General features: G+C 38.9%; 2 protein-coding genes across 2 annotated transcripts in view; both read right to left on the bottom strand.

Moving 5' to 3' along the window:
* The window catches only part of LOC138359921 (uncharacterized), a 407,357-nt gene that overhangs the window by 107,298 nt on the left and 276,498 nt on the right, over nt 1-23,561 (bottom strand). The gene's annotated exons all lie outside the window — the stretch shown is intronic.
* On the bottom strand, nt 10,458-22,857 carry LOC138360013 (uncharacterized). The gene is made up of 6 exons (XM_069319909.1): nt 22,621-22,857; nt 22,118-22,390; nt 18,883-19,001; nt 16,155-16,334; nt 14,153-14,309; nt 10,458-11,786 (listed from the first exon to the last, which is right to left on the bottom strand). Exons 2-6 carry the CDS (start codon nt 22,194-22,196, stop codon nt 11,779-11,781), a joined length of 543 nt encoding a protein of 180 aa, XP_069176010.1. The 5' UTR covers nt 22,197-22,390; nt 22,621-22,857; the 3' UTR covers nt 10,458-11,778.

Here is a 23,561-nt window from a genome sequence, read left to right as displayed (position 1 = left end):
CTTAAACAAATAGTAAAACTCAAACCAAACAAATCCCCAGGGCCGGATGAAGTGTTTGCTAGGGTGCTTAAAGAATGCAAAGAGGAGCTTTGTGACCCACTGTCAACCATATTTAATAAATCAATAGAGTCAGGCAGAGTGCCAGAGTTTTGGAAAGTTGCTAATGTGATACCAGTTTTTAAGAAAGGAGATAGATCACTTGCGTCTAACTATCGACCAATTAGCCTAACGTCTATTGTGGGAAAGTTACTCGAATCTATAATAGCAAATAAAATTCGTCTTCATCTTGAAAAACATAAATTAATAATTGAGTCGCAACATGGTTTTATAAATGGCCGTTCATGTTTAACAAATTTGTTATTTTTTTATTCTAGCATTGTTGAGGCAGTTGATAGTGGTAAGGATTGCGATGTTGTATACCTTGACTTTAGCAAAGCTTTTGATACAGTGCCACATGAACTTTACTAACTAGCATGAACTAACCTCAGAACTTTACATTTATCAGCATTAAACTGCATCTGCCAATCCTTTGACCATTTCAAAACCCTATCTAGATCAACTTGAAGTGATAGTGAGTCCTCCTCCGAATTAATTTCCCTACCGATTTTCGTATCATCGGCAAATTTGCAAATGTTGCTACTCAAACCTGAATCTAAATCATTTATATATATTATAAACAACAGAGGTCCCAGGACAGAGCCTTGAGGCACTCCACTTACAACATTTTCCCACTCTGACTTGATTCCATTTATACTAACTCTCTGTTTCCTTTGGTATAGCCATGCCCTAATCCAGCTTAATATAGCACCCCCAATACCATGAGACTCTATTTTTTTAATCAGTCTTTCATGTGGCACTGTATCAAAAGCTTTGCTAAAGTCAAGGTATACAACATCGCAATCCTTACCACTATCAACTGCCTCAACAATGCTAGAATAAAAAGATAACAAATTTGTTAAACATGAACGGCCATTTATAAAACCATGTTGCGACTCAATTATTAATTTATGTTTTTCAAGATGAAGACGAATTTTATTTGCTATTATAGATTCGAGTAACTTTCCCACAATAGACGTTAGGCTAATTGGTCGATAGTTAGACGCAAGTGATCTATCTCCTTTCTTAAAAACTGGTATCACATTAGCAACTTTCCAAAACTCTGGCACTCTGCCTGACTCTATTGATTTATTAAATATGGTTGACAGTGGGTCACAAAGCTCCTCTTTGCATTCTTTAAGCACCCTAGCAAACACTTCATCCGGCCCTGGGGATTTGTTTGGTTTGAGTTTTACTATTTGTTTAAGAACATCCTCCCTGGTAACTGCTAAACTCGTCAACCTGTCCTCGTCCCCACCCACAAACTTGGGTAAATACTGGTTCAGTAACAGGGTTGTTGATTTGTGGAACCAATTGCCGCGTAACATTGTGGAGGTGGGGTCCCTCGATTGTTTCAAGCACGGGTTGGACAAGTATATGAGTGGGATTGGGTGGTTATAGAATAGGAGCTGCCTCGTATGGGCCAATAGGCCTTCTGCAGTTACCTTTGTTCTTATGTTCTATCCTTTCCCTAGTCTTAGTACGATATAACTGAAAAAACCCTTTAGGATTTGTCTTTGCTTGCCCTGCTATGCGAACTTCATAGTTTCTTTTTGCTTTCCTTATCTCTTTTTTAACATTTCTAACCAGTTGTACGAATTCCTGTTCTAAAGTGACCTCCCCATTTTTAATCCTTTTGTACCAAGCTCTCTTTTTACCTATAAGGTTCTTCAAATTCTTTGTTATCCACTTTGGGTCATTTGTATACGATCTATTCAATTTGTATTGTATACTACGTTCCTGTGCTTTGTTTAGAATATTCTTAAATAAGTTATATATTGAATCCACATCGAAATCCCCATTTAAGTCACCTATCGCTGGGTTCATGTCTCGCTCCAAGACCGGCCCACACCCCATACCCAAGCCTTGCCAATCAATTTGACCCAAAAAATTTCTTAGGCTATTAAAATCAGCTTTTCGAAAATCTGGCACTTTAACAGAATTTTCTCCTACTGGTCTATTCCATTCTATGCTAAATCTGATTTCTTTGTGATCACTGCTCCCTAGCTCACTCCCTATTTCGATGTCATTAATTTGCGTTTCCCTGTTAGTTAACACTAAATCTAAAATATTATTTTCCCGTGTTGGTTCCTTAATGTGTTGCGTAAGAAAGCAATCGTCAATTAATTCTAGAAAATCTTCTGCTTCACTATTCCCTGTTTTGTTCAACCAGTTTATTCCGCTAAAATTAAAGTCACCCATGACATAAATACTGTTAGATCTAGATGCTCTAGATATTTCATCCCATAGATGCTTTGCTTCCATTCTGTCTAAATTTGGTGGCCTATATATTACTCCTATTATAATATTATTAGCTTTTTCGTTTAATTCAATCCAAATAGTTTCTGTGTGTGGCTCTGTTTTGATTCCCTCTTTGAGACTACATTTCAAATTGTCCCTAACATATATGGCTACTCCACCTCCTCGTCTAATATATCTATCTGTGTGAAATAGTTTAAATCCATATATTTGATATTCAGCTAATAGTTCTCTATTTTCTACATTCATCCACGTTTCGGTAAGTGCAATAATATCTATTTTTTCTGTGCAGACAAGAGCATTTAATTCGTTAATTTTATTTCTTAGACTTCTACTGTTAGTGTAATATACCCTAAGTGAATTGTTATTTTGCGGACCTTCTCTTTCCCTGATCGTTTTGCCAATTCCTTTCTCCCACAAACACATACTTTTATTACCTCCTTCCTCCAAATCAATTCCCATACCTCTATCTACTAACAGTTTAAACCCAAACAAACACCTCTAACCACTACTTCTAGCGAGTTCGCAACAGCAACAACCCCAGCTCTCGATAGATGCACCCCATCACGAGCATACATTTCATTTCTTCCATAGAAGTGTTCCCAGTTGTCTATGAAAGATATTGCATTTGATTTGCAATATCTTTCCAGCCGGCAATTGACACCAAGTGCCCTCGATATCCATTCATTTCCCACTCCCTTTCTTGGAAGAATGCCACATATGATCGGGATTCCTCCCTTGCTCCTAACTAACTCTATGGCTGTTTTATACCTCTGAATCAGTTCCTCACTCCTGACTCGACCAACATCATTTCCTCCCACGCTAATGCAAATAATGGGATTGTTCCCATTACCAGCCATAATATCATTCATGTTGTTTATAATATCACCAATGCCAGCTCCGGGATAGCAAACCCTTAACCTGTTCCCCCTATCTCTAGCACAAAACGTTCTATCCAAATACCTTATCTGGGAATCTCCCACAACTAATGTTTGCTTAGGTACTTCCTTTACTTTCTGAGGGGCCTGCGCTTCCTTTCTCTTCGTTGCTTTCCCTTTTGCGCGATCCACAGTCTCTCCACAGCACTCGTCCTCCAAAACGTCAAATGAATTTGAAGTTGCTATGGCGTTTGAAGGCGGCTTTATCAAAGTCTTCTTAAGGCCCCTGTCTTTCGCAACTCTCCAAGACGAGGTCCCTTTACTGCTGGTCTCCTCCTTCGTGAATGAATTAGAATTAATTCATTCACGTAGGATGAATTAACTTATTCATCCTACGTTGGACACGTTCAAGTGAATTTATATCCATTCTATAATATGGCGACCAAAACTGAACTGCATAATCTAAATGGGGCCTAACTAGAGCAAGATATAGCTTGAGAACCATACCAGGTGTCTTGTTACTAACGCTGCGATTAATAAATCAAAGTGCCCGATTTGCCTTATTACGAACATTTATGCATTGATCCTTTTGTTTTAAATTCTTACTAATCATAACTCCCAGATCCCTTTCGCAATCCGACTTCGCAATCTCAACACCATCTAGCTCGTATCTTGTAACTCTATCATCATTACCTAGCCTCAGAACTTTACATTTATCAACATTAAACTGCATTTGCCAATCCTTTGACCATTTCAAAACCCTATCTAGATCAACTTGAAGTAATAGTGAGTCCTCCTCCGAATTAATTTCCCTACCGATTTTCGTATCATCGGCAAATTTGCAAATGTTGCTACTCAAATCTGAATCTAAATCATTTATATATATTATAAACAACAGAGGTCCCAGGACAGAGCCCTGAGGTACTCCACTAACAACATTATCCCACTCTGACTTAACCCCATTTATACTAACTCTCTGTTTCCTTTGGAATAGCCATGCCCTAATCAAAGTTAATATAGCACCCCCAATACCATGAGCTTCTATTTTTTTTAATCAGTCTTTCATGTGGCACTGTATCAAAAGCTTTGCTAAAGTCAAGGTACACAACATCACAATCCTTACCACTATCAACTGCCTCAACTATGCTAGAATAAAAAGATAACAAATTTGTTAAACATGAACGGCCATTTATAAAACCATGTTGCGACTCAATTATTAATTTATGTTTTTCAAGATGAAGACGAATTTTATTTGCTATTATAGATTAGAGTAACTTTCCCACAATAGACGTTAGGCTAATTGGTCGATAGTTAGACGCAAGTGATCTATCTCCTTTCTTAAAAACTGGTATCACATTAGCAACTTTCCAAAACTCTGGCACTCTGCCAGCACTCTGTATTTATTTATTTATTAAATATGGTTGACAGTGGGTCACAAAGCTCGTCTTTGCATTCTTTAAGCACCCTGGCAAACACTTCATCCCGCCCTGGGGATTTGTTTGGTTTGAGTTTTACTATTTATTTAAGAACATCCTCCCTGGTAACTGCAAAACTCGTCAACCTGTCCTCGTCCCCACCCACATAGACTTGTTCGGCTGAAGGCATATTATTAAGTTCCTCTTTAGTAAATACAGATACAAAATATTTATTAAAAATACTACTCATCTCTTCATCACTATCTGTTATTTGACCTGTCTCCGTTTTTAATGGACCTATCCTTTCCCTAGTCTTAGTACGATATAACTGAAAAAAAAAACTTTAGGATTTGTCTTCGCTTGCCCTGCTATGCGAACTTCATAGTTTCTTTTTGCTTTCCTTAACTCTTTTTTTTTTAACATTTCTAAACAGTTGTACGAATTCTTGTTCTAAAGTGGCCTCCCCATTTTTAATCCTTTTATACCAAGCTCTCTTTTTACCTATAAGGTTCTTCAAATTCTTTGTTATCCACTTTGGGTCATTAGTATTCGATCTATTCAATTTGTATGGTGTACTACGTTCCTGTGCTTTGTTTAGAATATTCTTAAATAAGTTATATATTGAATCCACATCGAAATCCCCATTTAAGTCACCTATCGCTGGGTTCATGTCTCGCTCCAAGACCGGCCCACACCCCATACCAAAGACTTTCCAATCAATTTGACTCAAAAAATTTCTTAGGCTATTAAAATCAGCTTTACGAAAATCTGGCACTTTAACAGAATTTTCTCCTACAGGTCTATTCCATTCTATGCTAAATCTGATTTCTTTGTGATCACTGTTCCCTAGCTCACTCCCTATTTCGATGTCATTAATTTGTGTTTCCTTGTTAGTTAACACTAAATCTAAAATATTATTTTCCCGTGTTGGTTCCTTAATGTGTTGCATAAGAAAGCAATCGTCAATTAATTCTAGAAAATCTTCTGCTTCACAATTCCCTGTTTTGTTCAACCAATTTGTTCCACTAAAATTAAAGTCACCCATGACATAAATACTGTTAGATCTAGATGCTCTAGATATTTCATCCCATAGATGCTTTACTTCCATTCTGTCTAAATTTGGTGGCCTATATATAACTCCTATTATAATATTAGCTTTTTCGTTTAATTCTATCCAAATAGTTGCTGTGTGTGGCTCAGTTTTGATTCCCTCTTTGAGACTACATTTCAAATTGTCCCTAATATATATGGCTACTCCACCTCCTCGTCTAATATATCTATCTGTGTGAAATAGTTTAAATCCATTTATTTGATATTCAGCTAATAGTTCTCTATTTTCTACATTCATCCACGTTTCGTTAAGTGCAATAATATCTATTTTTTCTGTGCAGACAAGAGCACTTCGTTAATTTTATTTCTTAGACTTCTACTGTTAGTGTAATATACCCTAAGTGAATTGTTATTTTGAGGCCCTTCTCTTTCCCTGATCATTTTGCCAATTCCTTTCTCCCACAAACACATACTTTTATTACCTCCTTCCTCCAAATCAATTCCCATACCTCTGTCTACTAACAATTTAAACCCAAACAAACAGCACTAACCACTTCTTCCAACGAGTTCGCAACAGCAACAACCCCAGCCCTCGATAGATGCACCCCATCACGAGCATACATTTCATTTCTTCCATAGAAGTGTTCCCAGTTGTCTATGAAAGATATTGCATTTGATTTGCAATATCTTTCCAGCCGGCAATTGACACCAATTGCCCTCGACATCCATTCATTTCCCACTCCCTTTCTTGGAAGAATGCCACATATGATCGGGATTCCTCCCTTGCTCCTCACTAATTCAATGGCTGTCCTGAATCTCTGTATTAGTTCCTCACTCCTAACTCGCCCAACATCATTACCCCCTGCACTAATACAAATAATGGGTTTGTTTCCATTTCTCATCATAATATCATTCATGTTTCCAGCAATATCACCAATTCCAGCTCCCGGATAGCAAACCCTTAATCTGTTCCCCCTATCTCTGGCACAAAACGTTCTGTCTAAATACCTCACCTGGGAATCTCCCACAACCAAAATTCGCTTCGATTCTCCCTTTTCCTTTCGAGCAGTTTGAGGGACCTGCGATTCAATGCTCCTCGTTACTTGTTCAACGAGGTGGCAAAGACAAACAGGTTCAACACAGCACTCGTCCTCTAATACGTCAAATGCGTTAAAAGTCCTTAGGTGTAGGCTATTAGTTGTCGGTTTTGCCAAGGTCTTCTTAAGACCCCTGTCTTTCACAACTTGCCAAGACGAGGACTTCTTAATACTGGTCTCGTCAGTCCTTCTTAATGAGGTCCCGTCAACACAGGCCTCCTCCTTCGTTTCCTCCCGAAGTCGTAGCCGTCGTACCTCCTCCCGCAGGGAATCCATCTCTGCTCTCGGAGCTCCAACCAGACTCACCAAATCTTTTACTAATCCTTCCATTATTGCAATAATAATGCTATTAGAATTGGAGCTCCAGCTAACACAACCTCTCACTGTGACTGTACCTGACTGACTGACTGAATGAATTGGGTATGAATGACCTGAGGGTATGAATTGGATAGTTTAGCTTTAGGAAAGACCTGGATAAATACTAGTTCGACAAAAGGGTTTTGGTTGAACAAATTAACGCGTAACAATGTGGCAGTGGGATCCCTAGATAAATCCACAAGGGCCGTGATGAGGATTGTAACCTGCGTCAAAGAGCATCACTCTGCTTTAATAGACTGAGCACATGGTAAAATCTTTTACCATGTCGTAGCTCAATCGATTAAGGCAGCGTCTGGGATGCTCTCGGACGCAGGTTAGAATCCTCGTCACGGCCCTTGTGGATTTGTTCATCTAATGCATCACGTTGTGATTTGTGATCCCTAGATAGTTTCAAGCGTAGGTAAATTGTTCAATATAAGTGGGTGGATATAAAGAGCTGCATTGTATGGGCCAACAGCCCTTCTGAAGTTACCTTCATTCTTATGTTCTAACCTGCTTAGGCCTAGTTTTAATCGGAAGCTAATATGGCTATTAACTAGAAAGTTAATTAAAATATTTCAATAGTGAAAGCCAAAGTTGATAACAATGTATACTGTTGACTGAAGTTAAATAGGTGTTGCATCACCATACCAAAGCTTTAATCTTGGTAATCTAGTTTACAGCACTCCTTACTTATAGTACGACAGCTGAAACGGCTGAAACATCGGGAAGAAACGGAGGAGACCAATATTAACAAAACCTCGTAGTGGATAGTCGTTAAGGACAGGGGTCTTGAAGACCTTGACAAAGCTGCCTACAGACGCCCTAAGGACAGCAAATTCATTTGCCGTGTTGGACGACAAGTGCTGTGGTGAGCCTGCAGTTCACTTGAAACGGAAATCGGCGAGGAGCGGCGAAGCGCAGACCCCTCAGGCTGCTCAGAAAGTAAAGGAGTACCAACGCGAATTTTGGTTGTGGGAGATTCCCAGGTGAGGTATTTAGACAGAACGTTTTGTTCTGTCTGTTTGGCTTGTTTACAAGGTACAGTACAAGCTCTTGTACCTGGATTGGGTTTAAAGGAGTAGACTAGAGGACCTAGTATCCCACCACACAAACCGAAGGGCGAAGGAGGTGTAAGCACGAATCAACCAATGATTCCACTATAGATCCCCACCAAGTATGGAGCACAAATATGGCAGACTAAACCCCAGGGAGAATACATGCAGGTCCCCATTTACATTTTGATAATATGCCAAGGACCAACAGGGTTGCCAACTTCTCAATACCCGTTTAACCTTGACACTACTATCAGCCAGGTTCATTTGAGCAAGTCTCTAATGTATACCCCTTTCCTGCATCAGATAGGATTTATGCCCACAGGAGCTATAGCACCTTGGCAGACGAAGGGGAAGAGATTGTGTGTGTGTGTCCGTGCACGAAATACGATCAGCCTGACAAGAGCAGAAAATTTTCAAAAGCCACTATTGCCATGTGGATCACATGTGTGTAGTATGCTAGCCTCCTCCCTTCACCACACATCAAGACTGCTCATGAGAGGGTTGAGTGCCATGTAAGTACAGTGGAGGAAAATGATCAAGGAAAATAATATACAGTAGTTTTATTGTAAAATTTCACACACATATATACAGCTTATAAGTATAACCTCAACAGCACCTTCACTGAAAATTTGGACACTTTGGTCTATTATATACTGTATATAAATGGTCAACAAGCACACAAGTGCACGCACACACACACACTCACGCACCCCATTAATGTCAATCATTAAATTAGGTATTCACCTAATTTAGGTATCTGTATGGAGCTATACCCTACTTCCTAAAGCAGGAAAGTTGCAAATGCTTTGTTAAATATAACCAAGTAACTCTTGGGCTCTCAAAACATTAAGGAAAATGATAAATTCACTCATTCCCACACACCGCTCGTCCATATCACAGGCACACGTTTTCCCTCTCGCTTACACACACACACATTCATTCATCCCTCCCACATAAAATTGCAGAGACTGGTACATTCCCAGTCACTCCAGAGAAATACATTCCCACAGTTTTCAGAGGAATTGACAGGGTGAACAAAAACTATTTAGCATGGGTGGAACACTAACACGGGGGGGGGGGGGGGGGGAGGGTACACAGGTGGAAACTTACTCAAATGAGCCACAAAGACTTTAAAAAGAATTTCAGTGTCAAGGTAGTTAACAGATCGAATGCATTAGGCAGTGATGCGCTGGAGGCTGACTCCATACACAGTTTCAAATGTAGTTATGATAGATCCCAGTAGGCTCAGGAATCTGGACACCATGTGTTTAACAGTTAAGAGGCAGGACCAAAGAGCCGAAGCAAGTATAACCCCTGCAAGCACAACTAGACAAGTACACTCCACAAAAACATGGTGGAAAGCATCGACTTAAATGAAGTTGTACCACAACAACCCAATAACAGCCACTTGTTTACTTAGTGGGCAAGCTTAGTAAATTCAAAGAGCAATCTTATTCCACCTCTATTGGAAGCTTCAGTAAATGAGATGTTAGCTCCAAATAGTTATCAAAACCAGCTGTCAAGTCCAGCAGGGAGTGCTAAATGGAAGGTACCTAAGTCGGGTAGATACTGTATATACGGTATATTACAAACATATCCCTTTCTGAACAAATCAACAAGGGCCGTGACGAGGATTCGAACCTGTCTCTGGGAGCATCCCAGACGCTGAGCTACGACATGGTCAAGAGTTGAAACCGAAGTTCTGCTGAACTTGCTGGACCCTGCAGTGTATGGCAATACACAAACATCAAGAGGGTAACATTGTCAACATGTGCATGGCTGGCTAATGTTTGTGTAGCCTTCAAAAACCTGATCAGGAACCATTCAGGCTGTTTAACACTGTACCTTTGTGTTATCAATCACAGGACGAGTATGGGGTAGAAACTACCTCTCAATAAAGAAGAGTGACGTGCTCCTGAGTATAGTACTATGGCAGCAAGATATGGAGAGGGGTCTCGGAAGGAGTTCTACTACCCAAGCCCGGCATGAAACTAGGCTCTACTTGTGATAACTTGGTCCAACAGGCTGTTGCTTGCAGCTGCCCATAGGTCCATATATCCACTACAGCCCAGTTGGTCCAGTACTTCTTGCAAGAACTTTTCTAATTTGTTCTTAAAGTAGTCCACCTTTGTTCCAGCACAGTACCATACAGATTCATGGAGTTTTGTCAAGTACAATGGATTCATGTGATAAATATTATGGTAAAGTAAAATTTTGACAGTAGTGAATGCCCCACCATAAGATCTTAGTCAGAGACATCACTTGAGTTTTTGTGTGCCTCCCACATGCTATTCATACACTAATCTTATGTGACTGTCAATCAAGTCGATACAGCCTCCCACTGTCTACTCTGTACAGCAGCAGCAGAAGTGTAAAGAGCAAAAAGTACCACATTTAGAGCTATATACATCACAGATTTGCTCAAAGTCAATCACAAATTTACCCCTTTCTCAATTTCATCAGGTTGAAAAGCATTGGCTCTTGAGTAAGAAACAAAAAAGCTGTGTAATAGTGAAAAGGTTTAACATTTTAAATAAAAAACTATATACAAGCTGTAAATATCTTTCATTCATTCATTATAGTACAGTATTACATGTATTATATAGCATCAAAGAAACAACCACACTGCAGCACAACCCTGAAATCATTCGTAACCAAAATAAAACAATTCATAATTACAGTACAGTATTTTAATTTAAATTGCTTAAATTATAAATCTTTGCTAAAATTACACAACTGTGCTCACCCACAGAAGCAGAGATCAATCAATAAACATTCAAATCATCAGAATCTTCTGAACATGGTCCCAATTTAGTACACACTAAAGTTCATTCAACGGACGTCTGTGCAACAAGAGGCTACAAGCCATCACCAAGCACTAAATGTCTTCAAGAGAACGTTTGATATAAAATTATAAATTACAAACCCTATATAGTACTGCAAGCCAACATGTGTATCAAGTAATGAAGGCTTATTTTAATGAATGAGACAATAAGCCTTAGATTTAATGTGCAAATCTTTTGAGCAAATTAGGTTTACAACTGTTACAATTTTAGGACTACAGAATTTGCCAATATTTTGTATATCCCACTAATTCATCAGAATAATGACCATTTAATCTAAAAATTAATATTAAGAATTATTCCAATGCTTTTAACAGCATTTATAATTTTAAAGCCTTAACTTGCTTTAGGTTTGGGTGGTTTCAAAAATCCAATTTTTCGTAGATGTCTAACAATAAAAGGAGTGGCGGTAAGTGTTATAGCTATACGTGCTGGAGCAAACACCTTATGCACAGCATATGCCACTACAAATGTGGCAGCCCCTGCTGCTCTCACAGTGTTCAAATCTACGGCACTTCTACACTGTTAGCACTACCAGCTACTTCAGCGGCAACAGCCTCTGCCACGTCTCCCCGTTGAAGACTTTCTGTGGCTGCAACCTCGCCAAGAGGTTCCTCTGGTGCAGCTGCAATGGAATGCCGAAGTTTCACAACCCACAGCAGCAGCAGCTCCCTCGGTCACCCTTCCTATGTTGATGCCTAAACTCTTTATCAACCCCGTCATATCTACTCCACTGAAAATAAAGAAAAAATAAATTAAATAAACAGGTCCAATATTAAGGTCAAGACTAGTACAAACAGCTGCCACCCAGCCTAGCTCCACCGTTAACATGTTCTAACACAATAGATTTTGCACGAAAGGCAGACTAAGTCTATGCTTTGAAGTATGGAGTACAAGGAAAAAAAAATGGAGAAAATACTGTACATCAAGTATATTAAGAATTTTAATTCATTCTAAATTCTGTTGTTGTAGCCTGTCAGAAAATGTTACACACAATCTTGTACACAATGTATTTTATATAGCACTAAGCAGCAGTGTGCCAGTGGAACCACACTGAACCAACAACTCGGCTAACAGACTATTTTAAAGTAGATGGTGAACAAGTGGTTTTACTGATGCTATACATAGAATCTTTTTTTTTTACCAATATCTTTACAAACTGAAATAAAATCAAATTCTTTAGCTTCACTTCATAACATTACACTAAAATTCAACCAATGTGTGTGTCACCCATAAGGATTCCTTTTACACAATGCCACATGTCATCAAAATGTATCAGGAAGAGCTCAAAAGTAGTACAGTACTGTACTCTGAGAAGCCTGAAGATAACTGTTCATGGTTGTAACTGAATGCATCGAGCCTGAACAAAGTCTTCTCATTCCAAGCATAAAACAAGAAGGAAATGCACAAGAGCATCTCCTGATAAAACAAGCCAAGACCAGAAAGCTAGTAAACGTACTTGCCTGAAAGTTTGAACAATGTACTAATGAAAAAACTAACCATCTAAAGAGGCACGAATCTGAATTGTCCACGACGAAGGACAGGCACGTTATCAAATGCCCAAGTGGGCATCAACAGCACACAGCAATGATTTGCTTTTTTAAAAAGGCTGCCAAGCTTCAAAGACAACTAGAAAAATCTAGCCAAAAATCAAGATGTAGCTCTACCAAAGCAATTATATATGATGCAATGGTGTTGAGCATAAATTGCTGAGCCATGTAAAGAAATAAAAATAAGGAACATGGGAGCTGGCACACACCGAAATCAGGAGCCAGGGCTGAACTGGCCATAAGAAAGTAAGGTTGTCCCTGGATGAAACCAAAGCTGAAGGTGGCTAACAAATTTTATTAATGGAGAAATACAAAATTGAGGGGTAAAGCTAAGCCATAGTGGCACCACCAAGGTGCCATTATAGGATGTAGTAACAGTCAGAATAAGCCACTTGACCAGACAAGGCCATAAGAAAAAAATAAGCAAAGGAACAAATAATGTACTTAGAGAGAGAGAGAGAGAGAGAGACCTATGAAAACATACTCCCCTATAGTACTGTGAATCAATTTGGCCAAGAAACAACACTAGGATCAGAAAACTGCCCAGGAAGCCATAAGATACAGACACCCAAAATCCTAAGCGAGGAGAAAGACAAGGAAGGGAACCAAGTTGGGACACCAAGGAGGGCCAAGAGAAGAATCTGGAACAGAGAAAACTTAACGTGACACCCATTGGTACATAGTCAATCCAAGATGATGCACAGCACCGTCCTCATGGAATGGGGATACACAGACTGGGGCGCGCACACACTTGCATGCACAAATTTGCAGTCTCGTTCAAATTCCAACAGATCCACACTGAATACTAAAGTCAAATGGTTACTAAAATAAGGTTTCTACCACCAACACAAGCCAAGATTCAAAAGAGGTCATCCAGTAATGCACACGACACGCAACAAATGGGAACAGAGGGGAGGACCAAATTATAAGAGGCCAGAAGAGAACCTATGTCCAGTGCCCAACACCACAATACTAGGGACATAGGAAAAAAAGAAGGCGAGATGGGAAGGAAGGCACCAGCAGAGAGCCAGCCAATGAAAGAAAACACAAACCTTGCAGAAATGCAGGAGAAAAAAAAAAAAAGTAATGAGAGTTTCCAAGATGCACTATAAAGCACCAGAACACAGTAAAATGCCATGAAAGCCTACTGCCCAGGAAGAGCACTACACAGTTCCAAGGTGCTGCTACACATTGCAAAGCAACAGGACATACTACCTGCAGCACAGTTTTGGAGGTTTGTAATGTGCTTCACCCTTTTTGTCAAGCACCGAAATGAAAAACTGTCTGCAAGATAAATCTCGTGCCCTTCACCGAAGAAGATGAGGCCTGGGTGCAAAGGCAATCTCTCACCTCAACATATGGGTACACAGAACAGGGGTACACACATTGTTCGTACACGAAGAAAACCGTCGACTGTTTAAATAGTCTATTCTACTGTTGCCACACACAGTCTCCAGACCTCTATAATCAAGTCCACTCAGTTTTAACAGAGCAACACGCTTCACGAGGGATCCGAGTCCCAAACTGCCAAAGGTTATGAGGGCAGTACCTGGGTTTTTCTTCAAGATGATGGTAGAGTGGTGGTGGTCGAGGAGGTCACCAGAGACATACTTGTCATCCTGGGCCCACTGACCACCAAGCATGTTTAGATGAACTGGGACCTTCCCTGAAATTCCATAAGGCTTGGGGACATTTGCTTGCATCACCTGAAAAGATAAAAAAAAATTAATTAAACCAGAATGAAAATACAGTTTTCTCTATGCAGGCGATGAGTCACAATAACGTGGCTAAAGTATGTTGACCAGACCACACAATAGAAGGTGAAGGGACGACGACGTTTCGGTCCATCCTGGACCATTCTCAAGTCTATTGTGATGAGGGAAGGTGGTGAAGGAAACGTTTTAACAAACATGACCTAACGTAAGCTTACCCTTCCATTTATCTTTCTCTTTCCTTTTTCTGTCCCATGTTTTCTCTTACGATCCCTTTCTCATTCCTATTCCTATCCACTTTATTACACATTACCTTTCATAACTTTTACCTTTCTTTTTCTTCCTCTAAGATTTTCTTCTCACCTCTCTCTCGCCTATTTATTGCCTTTGCCTCATCACAATCGCTTTGAGAATGGTCCGGGACGGACCAAAACGTCGTCATCCACTTTCTATTGTGTTGTTTGGTCAACAAGTATTTCATGCTTCATTCAAGTGGTGAATGGATGCAAAGTAGTGGTTGGAAAGTGGGGGTGTGCAAGGCTTAAAAGGCAATGTGGATGTCTTGGTGGGTGTGTTCAGAGACAAGTTTGTTCCTCTCAAATGCCTTGTGGGCATCGAGTCATACATAGAGGTGAAGGGAAGGTGATAAACTGGAGTGATTTGATTATGTGAAGAAAGAAGTGTATGAAGTGAAATATGCACGAGAAGCTAGAGAATTTTTTTGTGGGTCAAGATCAATATGCAATGCTGTGCAAAATTTGTGCAAGTGGGAGGTATTCCAACCAGAACCAGTGTGAAACAAGTGTCTATATTTAAGTTAAGAGATGGTAAAAGACAAATAATAATTAGGTAAAATATTAAATAATGTAAGGGAAAATCACCATTTAACATTATTGGGAACAGAAACCCGTTTGACTTGTGTAAAAGTCCATATAACCCTACTAACATATCCCAGAATGCAACCTCCAACACTAATTCCCAAAATGAGCCCAAACACCACACTGCCAAGGAATCGAACCCAGGACCAATTTTGCAGGCTAACTGCATTTTATTTTTTTGTGACACATTTCTGGATTCATCATATGCACATTTTTAGGTTAAGTATCACTATACTTAACCATTTATACTTAATGTTTCACTCAAGTATAAATAATTACCCTTGGGCATTTCATATCACCAGTATGAAAACCTTAGTTTAATTGTATTTTTTATTTTCCTGAGCTTACATTTTGCCACTCAGAATATCTGTTACACTATGCTCTCAAAGGTCACAAGAATTGTGTAGCAAGCGATATGCAGTTCACCTGCTCATCATTCCATTACATCATATAGATAATGGATACCCACTATGTAGTTTTTATAACCCAAATTAGCATGGCTCATTAGCTAAACTAAAGTACAATAAATGTACATGAACATTTATGAATATTAAATTAAAAAAAATGTTAAACCAGTACCACCCAAATCTTTTGACTCGTCTGCATCCAAATAGGTCTTTTCCCAAAGGCATTTGCATATGCCTGGTTGTGGTGTACCAAAGTAATACAAGGATATTCACATTTAAGGAAATGAGGAGTGGTGCCCAATTTACCATGTAGTATTCATCCTTTAAATATTTTTGAATTTTAAATAACTTATTAAAAAACAAAAAAAGCTTCACAGAGATGCCTTACTGCATCATTATGTTGTGTATAACTTTCTTAACTTTCCCAAAAATAAACTTTCAAACAAGGACTCTTCAAATATAAATACTTACTACATAGTTCAGTTCTATGTGGTGTCTAAGGAATGATTATTATATACGATAAGGATCTTACTTTAGGTATAAATCAAACTCACCGAAGACAAAGAAACTGTGATGCGTGCATCATAAACATCAACGTGAGAGTCAACAGGCAGTGTTCCACGGTTGTAGGCACTCTGTGACCCTTGGTTGCCCATGAACCCTGAGCTAAACAAGCTGCCCACTTGGTTCAACTGTGAAGAAACATCTCTGTTGCGACGAGGAGAGAAACGTGCCTGCAAAAGAGAAAGAAAATTACCAAATACCTGTACTTTTATTCAATTACAGCACAGCACAGTTCCTATGTTATTCATAAACCTATTTTTCCCTCCTCTCCTACAATTTATTGCTGAATAATAAAATTATCAGAAAGCATATACCTTTCCATATGGGAAAATTACCCTTGAACCTAGGGCTTTGACCTGCCTGGGCACAAAAATTGCAGTAGGCATTTTCAGTCCTCGTTAAATGCAAAGGAAATAAGTTTAAAACCATGAGAATGGAAGGTTAAAAGTTAAGCGAGAAAAATGTTCAATGTGCAAGGTTCATATGAGAATAAAAAGTGGAAGTATTAAAGCAGGAGTAAGGAGAGAGTTGGCTTTCTAATGAAAAAGTAACCTGAAGAATTAAATGACAACTAATACTGTAGTTGTCAAACTAATACAAGCTTCATGGGCTTTATAGGTATGTGAATGAAATTTTAGTGATTGGTCATTAGGTTTGCTCAAGTGAAAAACAAAGACTTTATGATACTTTGGAATGCTAGGCTTGCATTATACCAAAACGTTACAATAATTATTATTACTTTTGACATTTACTCTAGTTAAGTGGGACTAGGCCTCAAGTGACATGATTGGTATACAAATAAACAATGACTGTTGTACAGTAATTAAATGTTATATATTACAAATCAAATTTTCAGGCATTAGGAAATGCACAACAAGAATGGGGACAGACAGGAGGTACTAAATTACAGACCAGTGTCAATAACAAGTAAATATAAAGTGCTGGAGACTAATCGAGAAGAGAATAGTGAGCACCTGGAAAGACTAAACTTTTAGTAACAAAATGTCAGCATGGACTGAGGAGGAGGAAGTCATGCCTAGCAAACCTGATTGAATTTGAAATCTACCCAGGAAAGATGTAATCTGGGTAGAATGCATTTTCCTAAACTGTCAAAAGCATTCGATGTTGTTCCACACAAAAGACTGGCGTAAAAGATGGAAATGTCAGCTGGGGTAATTGGGAAGGCACTAAACAAAGTAAGGGAGTACCTGAAGTACAGAAGGCAAAACGTCAAGAGGCAAGGTCTCCAGCAGGAGAAATATAATAAGTAGGATCCCCTAAGGCTTGGTCCTGGGACCACTACTGTCCTTAACTTGTATTAATGAGCTACCCAAGAGTGTGTGTGCTCATATATGCTGCTATTTGCAGATTCTGTAAAGCTAATGAGGAATGTAATAATAGAGAGCTGCAAAATGTTGCAGGACCTTTACAAACTCCAGGAGTGGGAAAACATACTGGTAGTTGATGGAGTTCAATCCACTAAGTGTAAGGTAATGAGGATGGGGAAAAGGAGAAAAGACCAGAAGATGTTTATAACCATAAATGGGAAGCAACTACAGGAATTCGAGTAAGATTTGAGAGAGGATATAATTTGAGTCCAACAATATCACCAGAGGCACACAAATGTAGGGTGGCTTTGGTAGCATATGGGATGCTGGTGAACACTAGTAAGTAGCTTAGAAACCTAAATCGGGACTATTTCAAAGCAATCTACACAGCTTTTGCTGCTGGAATATGCAGCATTGGCCTGAAATACACACCTTGTCAAATAAAACTAAAATTTAAAAAGTGCCAAGGTTTGCAAAAGATTAGTTCCAGAGCCAAGATGCTTAAGCTAGAATATGTTGAAGGAGCTTTACCTCATAACCCAGGAGGACAAAAGAAACAGAGGAGATATGATCACAACATACAAGATACTGAAGGGAATAAACAAGGTGAACAATGATAGCCACTTTAAATTGAGAAAAAATAGGACAAGGTAATTATGTAATTATCAGGAGAAAGTACCAAGCCTTTCTAACTATACATTAGAGGACAAGTTTAAGCTGGTAAACAAAAATAAAAAGTGCATGGAAATACTCATACAGGTTGTCAACAAGTGAAATGCACAGAGAGAAGATGAAGTGGAAGCCACCTCCATCCACAACTTTAACAGCAGATTCGACAAAGAATGCGATTGTCAGCATTGTTCAACTATAATGCAACAAGTACAGCACAACAAGGCTAGTAGGCAGGGCATTCCCTTTGTAGTCAGAGAGCCAAGCACTGATAGGCAAGCACAAATGTACTTTATGTTGTGAAGTGATACACGGGTATAAAAAGGCCAATAGGGTGTGTTCCTGTGCAAAGATGCATTTTAAATTACATACAGAACAACCCCAATTACCAAGTCAATCTGTACCTTCAAATGTTCAATGTGAAAATTGGGTGGTTACCGGGCATATTTTTATATATTCTCGATTCAATAAACTTCAATTCAAATTTCTTTCATTTAGAAATGTGCATTTTGGAGAAGAAATTCAGTAGGTGGATTATTTTATAAAGTTCTCAACAATATTATAAAATCATACATGGCTGAAAGAAACTAGCCAATCTTTTATACTATTAACTATTGTAATCCTTTTTATAGGGTAGTCTTTATAAATACAGTACTTCTCACATCTGTCGAGTTAATTGAATGACACCCTTTAATTCTCCCATGTCTTCAACATACTGTACCTTTTCCGACGCCTGAAGCTCCTCTACGTTTGCTGGCATGGGTATGTGTGATGGTTGAAAACTGGTCATTCCACTCGCTGCCTGATGCATCTTTTGCTGTGGTGGTTGCTGCTGTTGTTCTGGTAAAGGAAATCTTCAATGTTACATCCCACTAGATGTATAGACACTCATTCTTTGCACAAACATTTATTATATGATGGGTATATGTTAGAAAATATAATGGATTGTCGTGGTCCCCTTAAAGCCATACTCGTTCATTTTTTTTGCCAGACCCATTAAAGCTTAACCTGACTAATAAATGCTGCACACATCTAGAGCCTGGCCCCAGGCCTGGCTCGGGGAGTAGAAGAATTCCCGAAACCCTATCCAGGAACTTCTGCTAGAGCATGCTAGCAGAAGTTCCTCAAACCTTTCACTCTATTAAAGGTCTCTGCCCTTTTTTTTCCATAAACCTTTCCACTGTTCCCTTCTAAACAACTGTCGTCTGCCTACTGTATAATCCTTTACCATATTTCACCCTTATTTACCATTGGTAAATGATCCTAAGGTATTTTACCATGTTCTTACCACCACGGTGTATTAACCTTCACTTGCTCCACAATTCATCCCCCCCCCCACACCATGTTATATTCTACTTCACTACCATAACCATGCCACATGCTTATACCAGCCAACTCTCAATAAGAAAGTTTAAATTCCATTTGTCACAACTGGGAGTAGAATATTACCCCACAACATTCCTACTTTCATTATATTCTTCACCTTTCATACCTCTCTTCTATTCATTATACTCTTACAGTACCCACCATACTACTACTTTCCAAATTGGCCCAAAAAATTTGAATCTTGCTACCTCGCCTAGTACGTCATCCTATATTTTTATCCTACAGTTCAAATAGCTTCTCGGCCAAACACATCCCCAGACTTCACAGTTGAACAGCAAAAGAACAAAGAACCGAGACAAACTAAAGGAGTTACACACAGGCCAGTACTGTACAGACAAAGTTAAAAACATGGATTGGGCAGGTGATCATGACAGTGGATGGAGGAGAGGATTCACCCAGTCAGGCAGACCTAACCCTATAGATTTGTCGACAAGCAGGCACAATAACTATACTATGTATGGAATAATAGTATGCAGGAGCAATCTTACATGCCCCTAGGAACAATGTCAGGTGTTTAAACTGCTTCTACACAAATACCAGAAGCCTAGTAAATAAATTACACATTGTGTGCATACAGATGCCGAGAATCCTGACTCTTTTAGGAAGTATTATCATAAACATATTAATGTATTTAATACTTTGTCAAATAGTGTATGGCAGTGTCACCGAGTTAGTAAGGATTACCGTTTTGTTAGAATACAATAGGTTGGCGAAATTGCATAGGAGTGCCTCTCCAAGTTAGTAAGGGGGAGTGACTCCACCAGTGGAGTGGTTAGTTGTGAGAGATAGGATGTTTCAGCTGCTGAAGTTAAGTAGATTGTTTTGCTGGGCATTATAAATCTGACAATTTTAGGTCTGGTATACAGTGATTAATTTATTACAATTTATGTTATCTGTGATCAAGTGCTGGTTCAAGTTTTATTTATTTTATTATGTTATTTGTTTGTCCATTTCATGCAGTATATTGACGGGCCACCTCTTTTAATGAGGGAGACATCTCCCGTCACGCAGGGTGCAGTCGTACCTCCACAGATCTCCAGTATCATCTATTGATACTGGTAATGGCTCAAAAGGGCCACCACTTACGGGCTATTCATGCCCGTGCCACCTTTTGGGTGGCTTAATCATCATCAATCAATCAATCTTTAATGAACAAGTGTTCAATTCATTTTACTGCTAGCAGTTGGGAGAAAAATGCCAGCAAGAAGTTTAGAAGCTGTTATCAGGTTCAGAAGGATTACAGAATGTGAATGTTAACTGTTTTACAGCAAGGGTAGACCTTGAAGTCTTCCAGGGATGAACATCCCTTGGAGACATGATGATTAAAATACTAAACAATTTGAAGGATGTTGATCTGCAAATTTGTTTTTTTCCGAAAGGTCAGATGTAAGGAACAAGGGTTACAAGCTCAACAAGCCACAATGTAAGACCGAGAACGGGAGATGCTTTTTCACCAGCAGGGTTATTAAGGCATGGAACCTCCTACCCACCAAAGCCATAAATGCCAAAACTCCAAAAAATGTTAACTTTTAAAGTACAAATGGAAAAGATAGACAAATGGGGAGAGGACCTTGAACAAGCCGCCGGCTTCCTGTCCTTGTCGAGTCCATTAGTGTTAGTGGCTCTCCGGCAAACAGGTAAACACTTCTTTTGCACACATTGAGATTATAATGCTACTGAATAATTTTAAGATCACAACTTGGAACATTTACTACAGCAATTTTCAGCAACATATATAATTCATATACAGTAATTTGTATTTTTATTAACATTTAAAAAAAAATCAGGTACATGCTTTCTAATTTTTACAAAGTCGTGCATGTTCCTTTTACATTCTACCTTTTATGTGCTTGCAGAAAAATTAATTCCTAAATTAATTTATATAATTCAATATCAACAAATTATATTGAAGCCTCACAAAGAGACCCACACGATCTCTACAAATGATCAGAAGACTGGCAAATGCTCTTTAATATAGACAAATGCAGGACCTTACATGTGGGAATAATAATGCTCATCTTGACAACCAAATTAACATTACCTTGCAGCAGATCGATAAAAAGCACCTTTGAGTCAGGACCCATGATTCACTGAAAGTTAAATGATGGATTCAACTATCAATCTTCCCGGCCCTGACTCCGGGACACCAAGAGGAAGGGCCGGGAAGTCAACCAAAATAAGTTTAGTTTGTTGAAACGTGTGTACGATCTGACCATTACCTTCACCTTGCTATCTTCCTCTCAAGAACATTAATATAGTGTACAACCATAATTCAGACTAAACTATTTAGACTCATTAGAACAATCTGCACCTAAACAATCCACTCTTCTACCACACAATGTTTATCATACAGAGTAATGTGAAATAACTCGTGACCATCCGGTCCCCAAGGTTGGTCAGGGTCACCTTCTCTTGTTGTCAGGCTGGTGTTAACCGACCCTTGGATGACCTCATTGTGTCCCCCTTGCACGATATAACGCAAAATGACACACCTATACATACACAACTTACAGAAGGACGAACAGGTAAGTTATAACAGATAACAACACGGTGATATAAGAGGTTCTTACCTGCAGAGAGTGTGTGCTTGTGTCTGGCTCCTGCTGACACTACGCGCCCGGCCCTCACACCTACCACCATCACTGACATCTTCTAACACTCACAACTCAACGTTACTGTAGAAAGAGAGGACTTGTACTGTTGGCTAGTAGAGTATTACTGGTGCAGCGTAAACCTTCCCTCGGGGCGGCTCAGTGTGTTGTGGTTGACAAGTGTCTGGTGGCCCGCCTTTTAAACACGCCAGGTTGCCAGAGTCAAGTTGCTGAAAGTAGAGAGCTGACGCTCTAAAAGTAGTGAATTTGTATCATAAGAGTAGCCCAATTTTTTGTTTAGTGATTGATACGGGTTTTAAAGTAATCTATTTTGATATATAGAGTACATTAGAGATTTTAATTGTTTTATTAATATTTTCTCTGCACATATATATATACACCCATTATGCTTCACTAAACTGAGAAATAAACTGAAATATATAGTTAATATATTTAACCAATATGATAATAGGATAACTTACCAATATTTACTGTTTGAAGCCTAATGGGTGTGGAGTCCTTCCACGTCTTTACAGTTGAAGATTATCAAGATCTTGATCTGCATCCACAACCTCGTTCTTGTATATTGCAGACATATTTAAGAATTGACATGAGTGATTCAAATGACGAGCAACAAGTTACATTTTCTTCAAGATATGTTTTGATTCTCAAGATTGATGTCAAAGATTGATGTCAAGATTGATGTCAAAAGCTCAAGTCCCATTCGATTTCTCAGTTTAGTTTTCACAGACGTTACTCTTGAAAATATCCGTTCAACCAGGGCATTACTGATTTGCAAGCTGTATATTTTCAATGCAAACTCAGCGAGGTCAATCAGTATGGGATCGCCAGCAGCGTTCTTGACAGTTTTTGTCTTGGTCTAAAATGGCGCTCCAGATGTTGGAATTTGTCCCTCACAAATGTTGGACCAGTCAATGGTTAACAGTAGGCGCCACTGACTTTCAATTTCACTAAGCTTAGATTGGTCAGCTAATACTTATGGAAGTTCTGAAAATGGTGGCCGTGTGTGGCTAAGGCATATGATAGGTAACAGATTTTTCACCCTTTTTAAAGTTTCAACATTACTTAGAATACGAGAAAGAAGCTATTTGCAAGCTTTCATTAAAAAATTATCGCATCTTTCTTTAATATTTTGAAACTTTTCCTGGGTTATAAAATTGTTTTGTCTGTTAGTGACCCGAAGTGTTGAAAATTCGTAACCAAAGTCAACTTTTTCCAGGGGCAGATACATAGAATTGTAGTCCAAATTAGCATGAAGCTTTGCATGATGAGGATGAACAATTCTTCTGAAATTGAAATTGAAATAAGTTTATTGAGGTAAAATACACACAAAGGGATGAGGTAGCTCAAGCTATTCTCACCCCGTTCAGTACATAAGAACATAAGAACAAAGGCAACTGCA

This window comes from Procambarus clarkii, chromosome 94 (genome assembly GCF_040958095.1).
Source record: "Procambarus clarkii isolate CNS0578487 chromosome 94, FALCON_Pclarkii_2.0, whole genome shotgun sequence".
NCBI classification, from domain to species: Eukaryota; Metazoa; Arthropoda; class Malacostraca; order Decapoda; family Cambaridae; genus Procambarus; species Procambarus clarkii.
This window is presented reverse-complemented; position numbering and strand designations above follow the sequence as displayed.

Excerpts from the sequence above, each read along its gene's own strand:
- LOC138360013 (XM_069319909.1), bottom strand. The coding sequence starts at position 22,196 with ATGTCAGTGATGGTGGTAGGTGTGAGGGCCGGGCGCGTAGTGTCAGCA. Across the intron at positions 16,335-18,882 it reads AGCTTCAGGCGTCGGAAAAG|GCACGTTTCTCTCCTCGTCG; the intron begins GTACAGTATGTT and ends TCTCTTTTGCAG. Across the intron at positions 14,310-16,154 it reads TCACAGTTTCTTTGTCTTCG|GTGATGCAAGCAAATGTCCC; the intron begins GTGAGTTTGATT and ends TTATCTTTTCAG.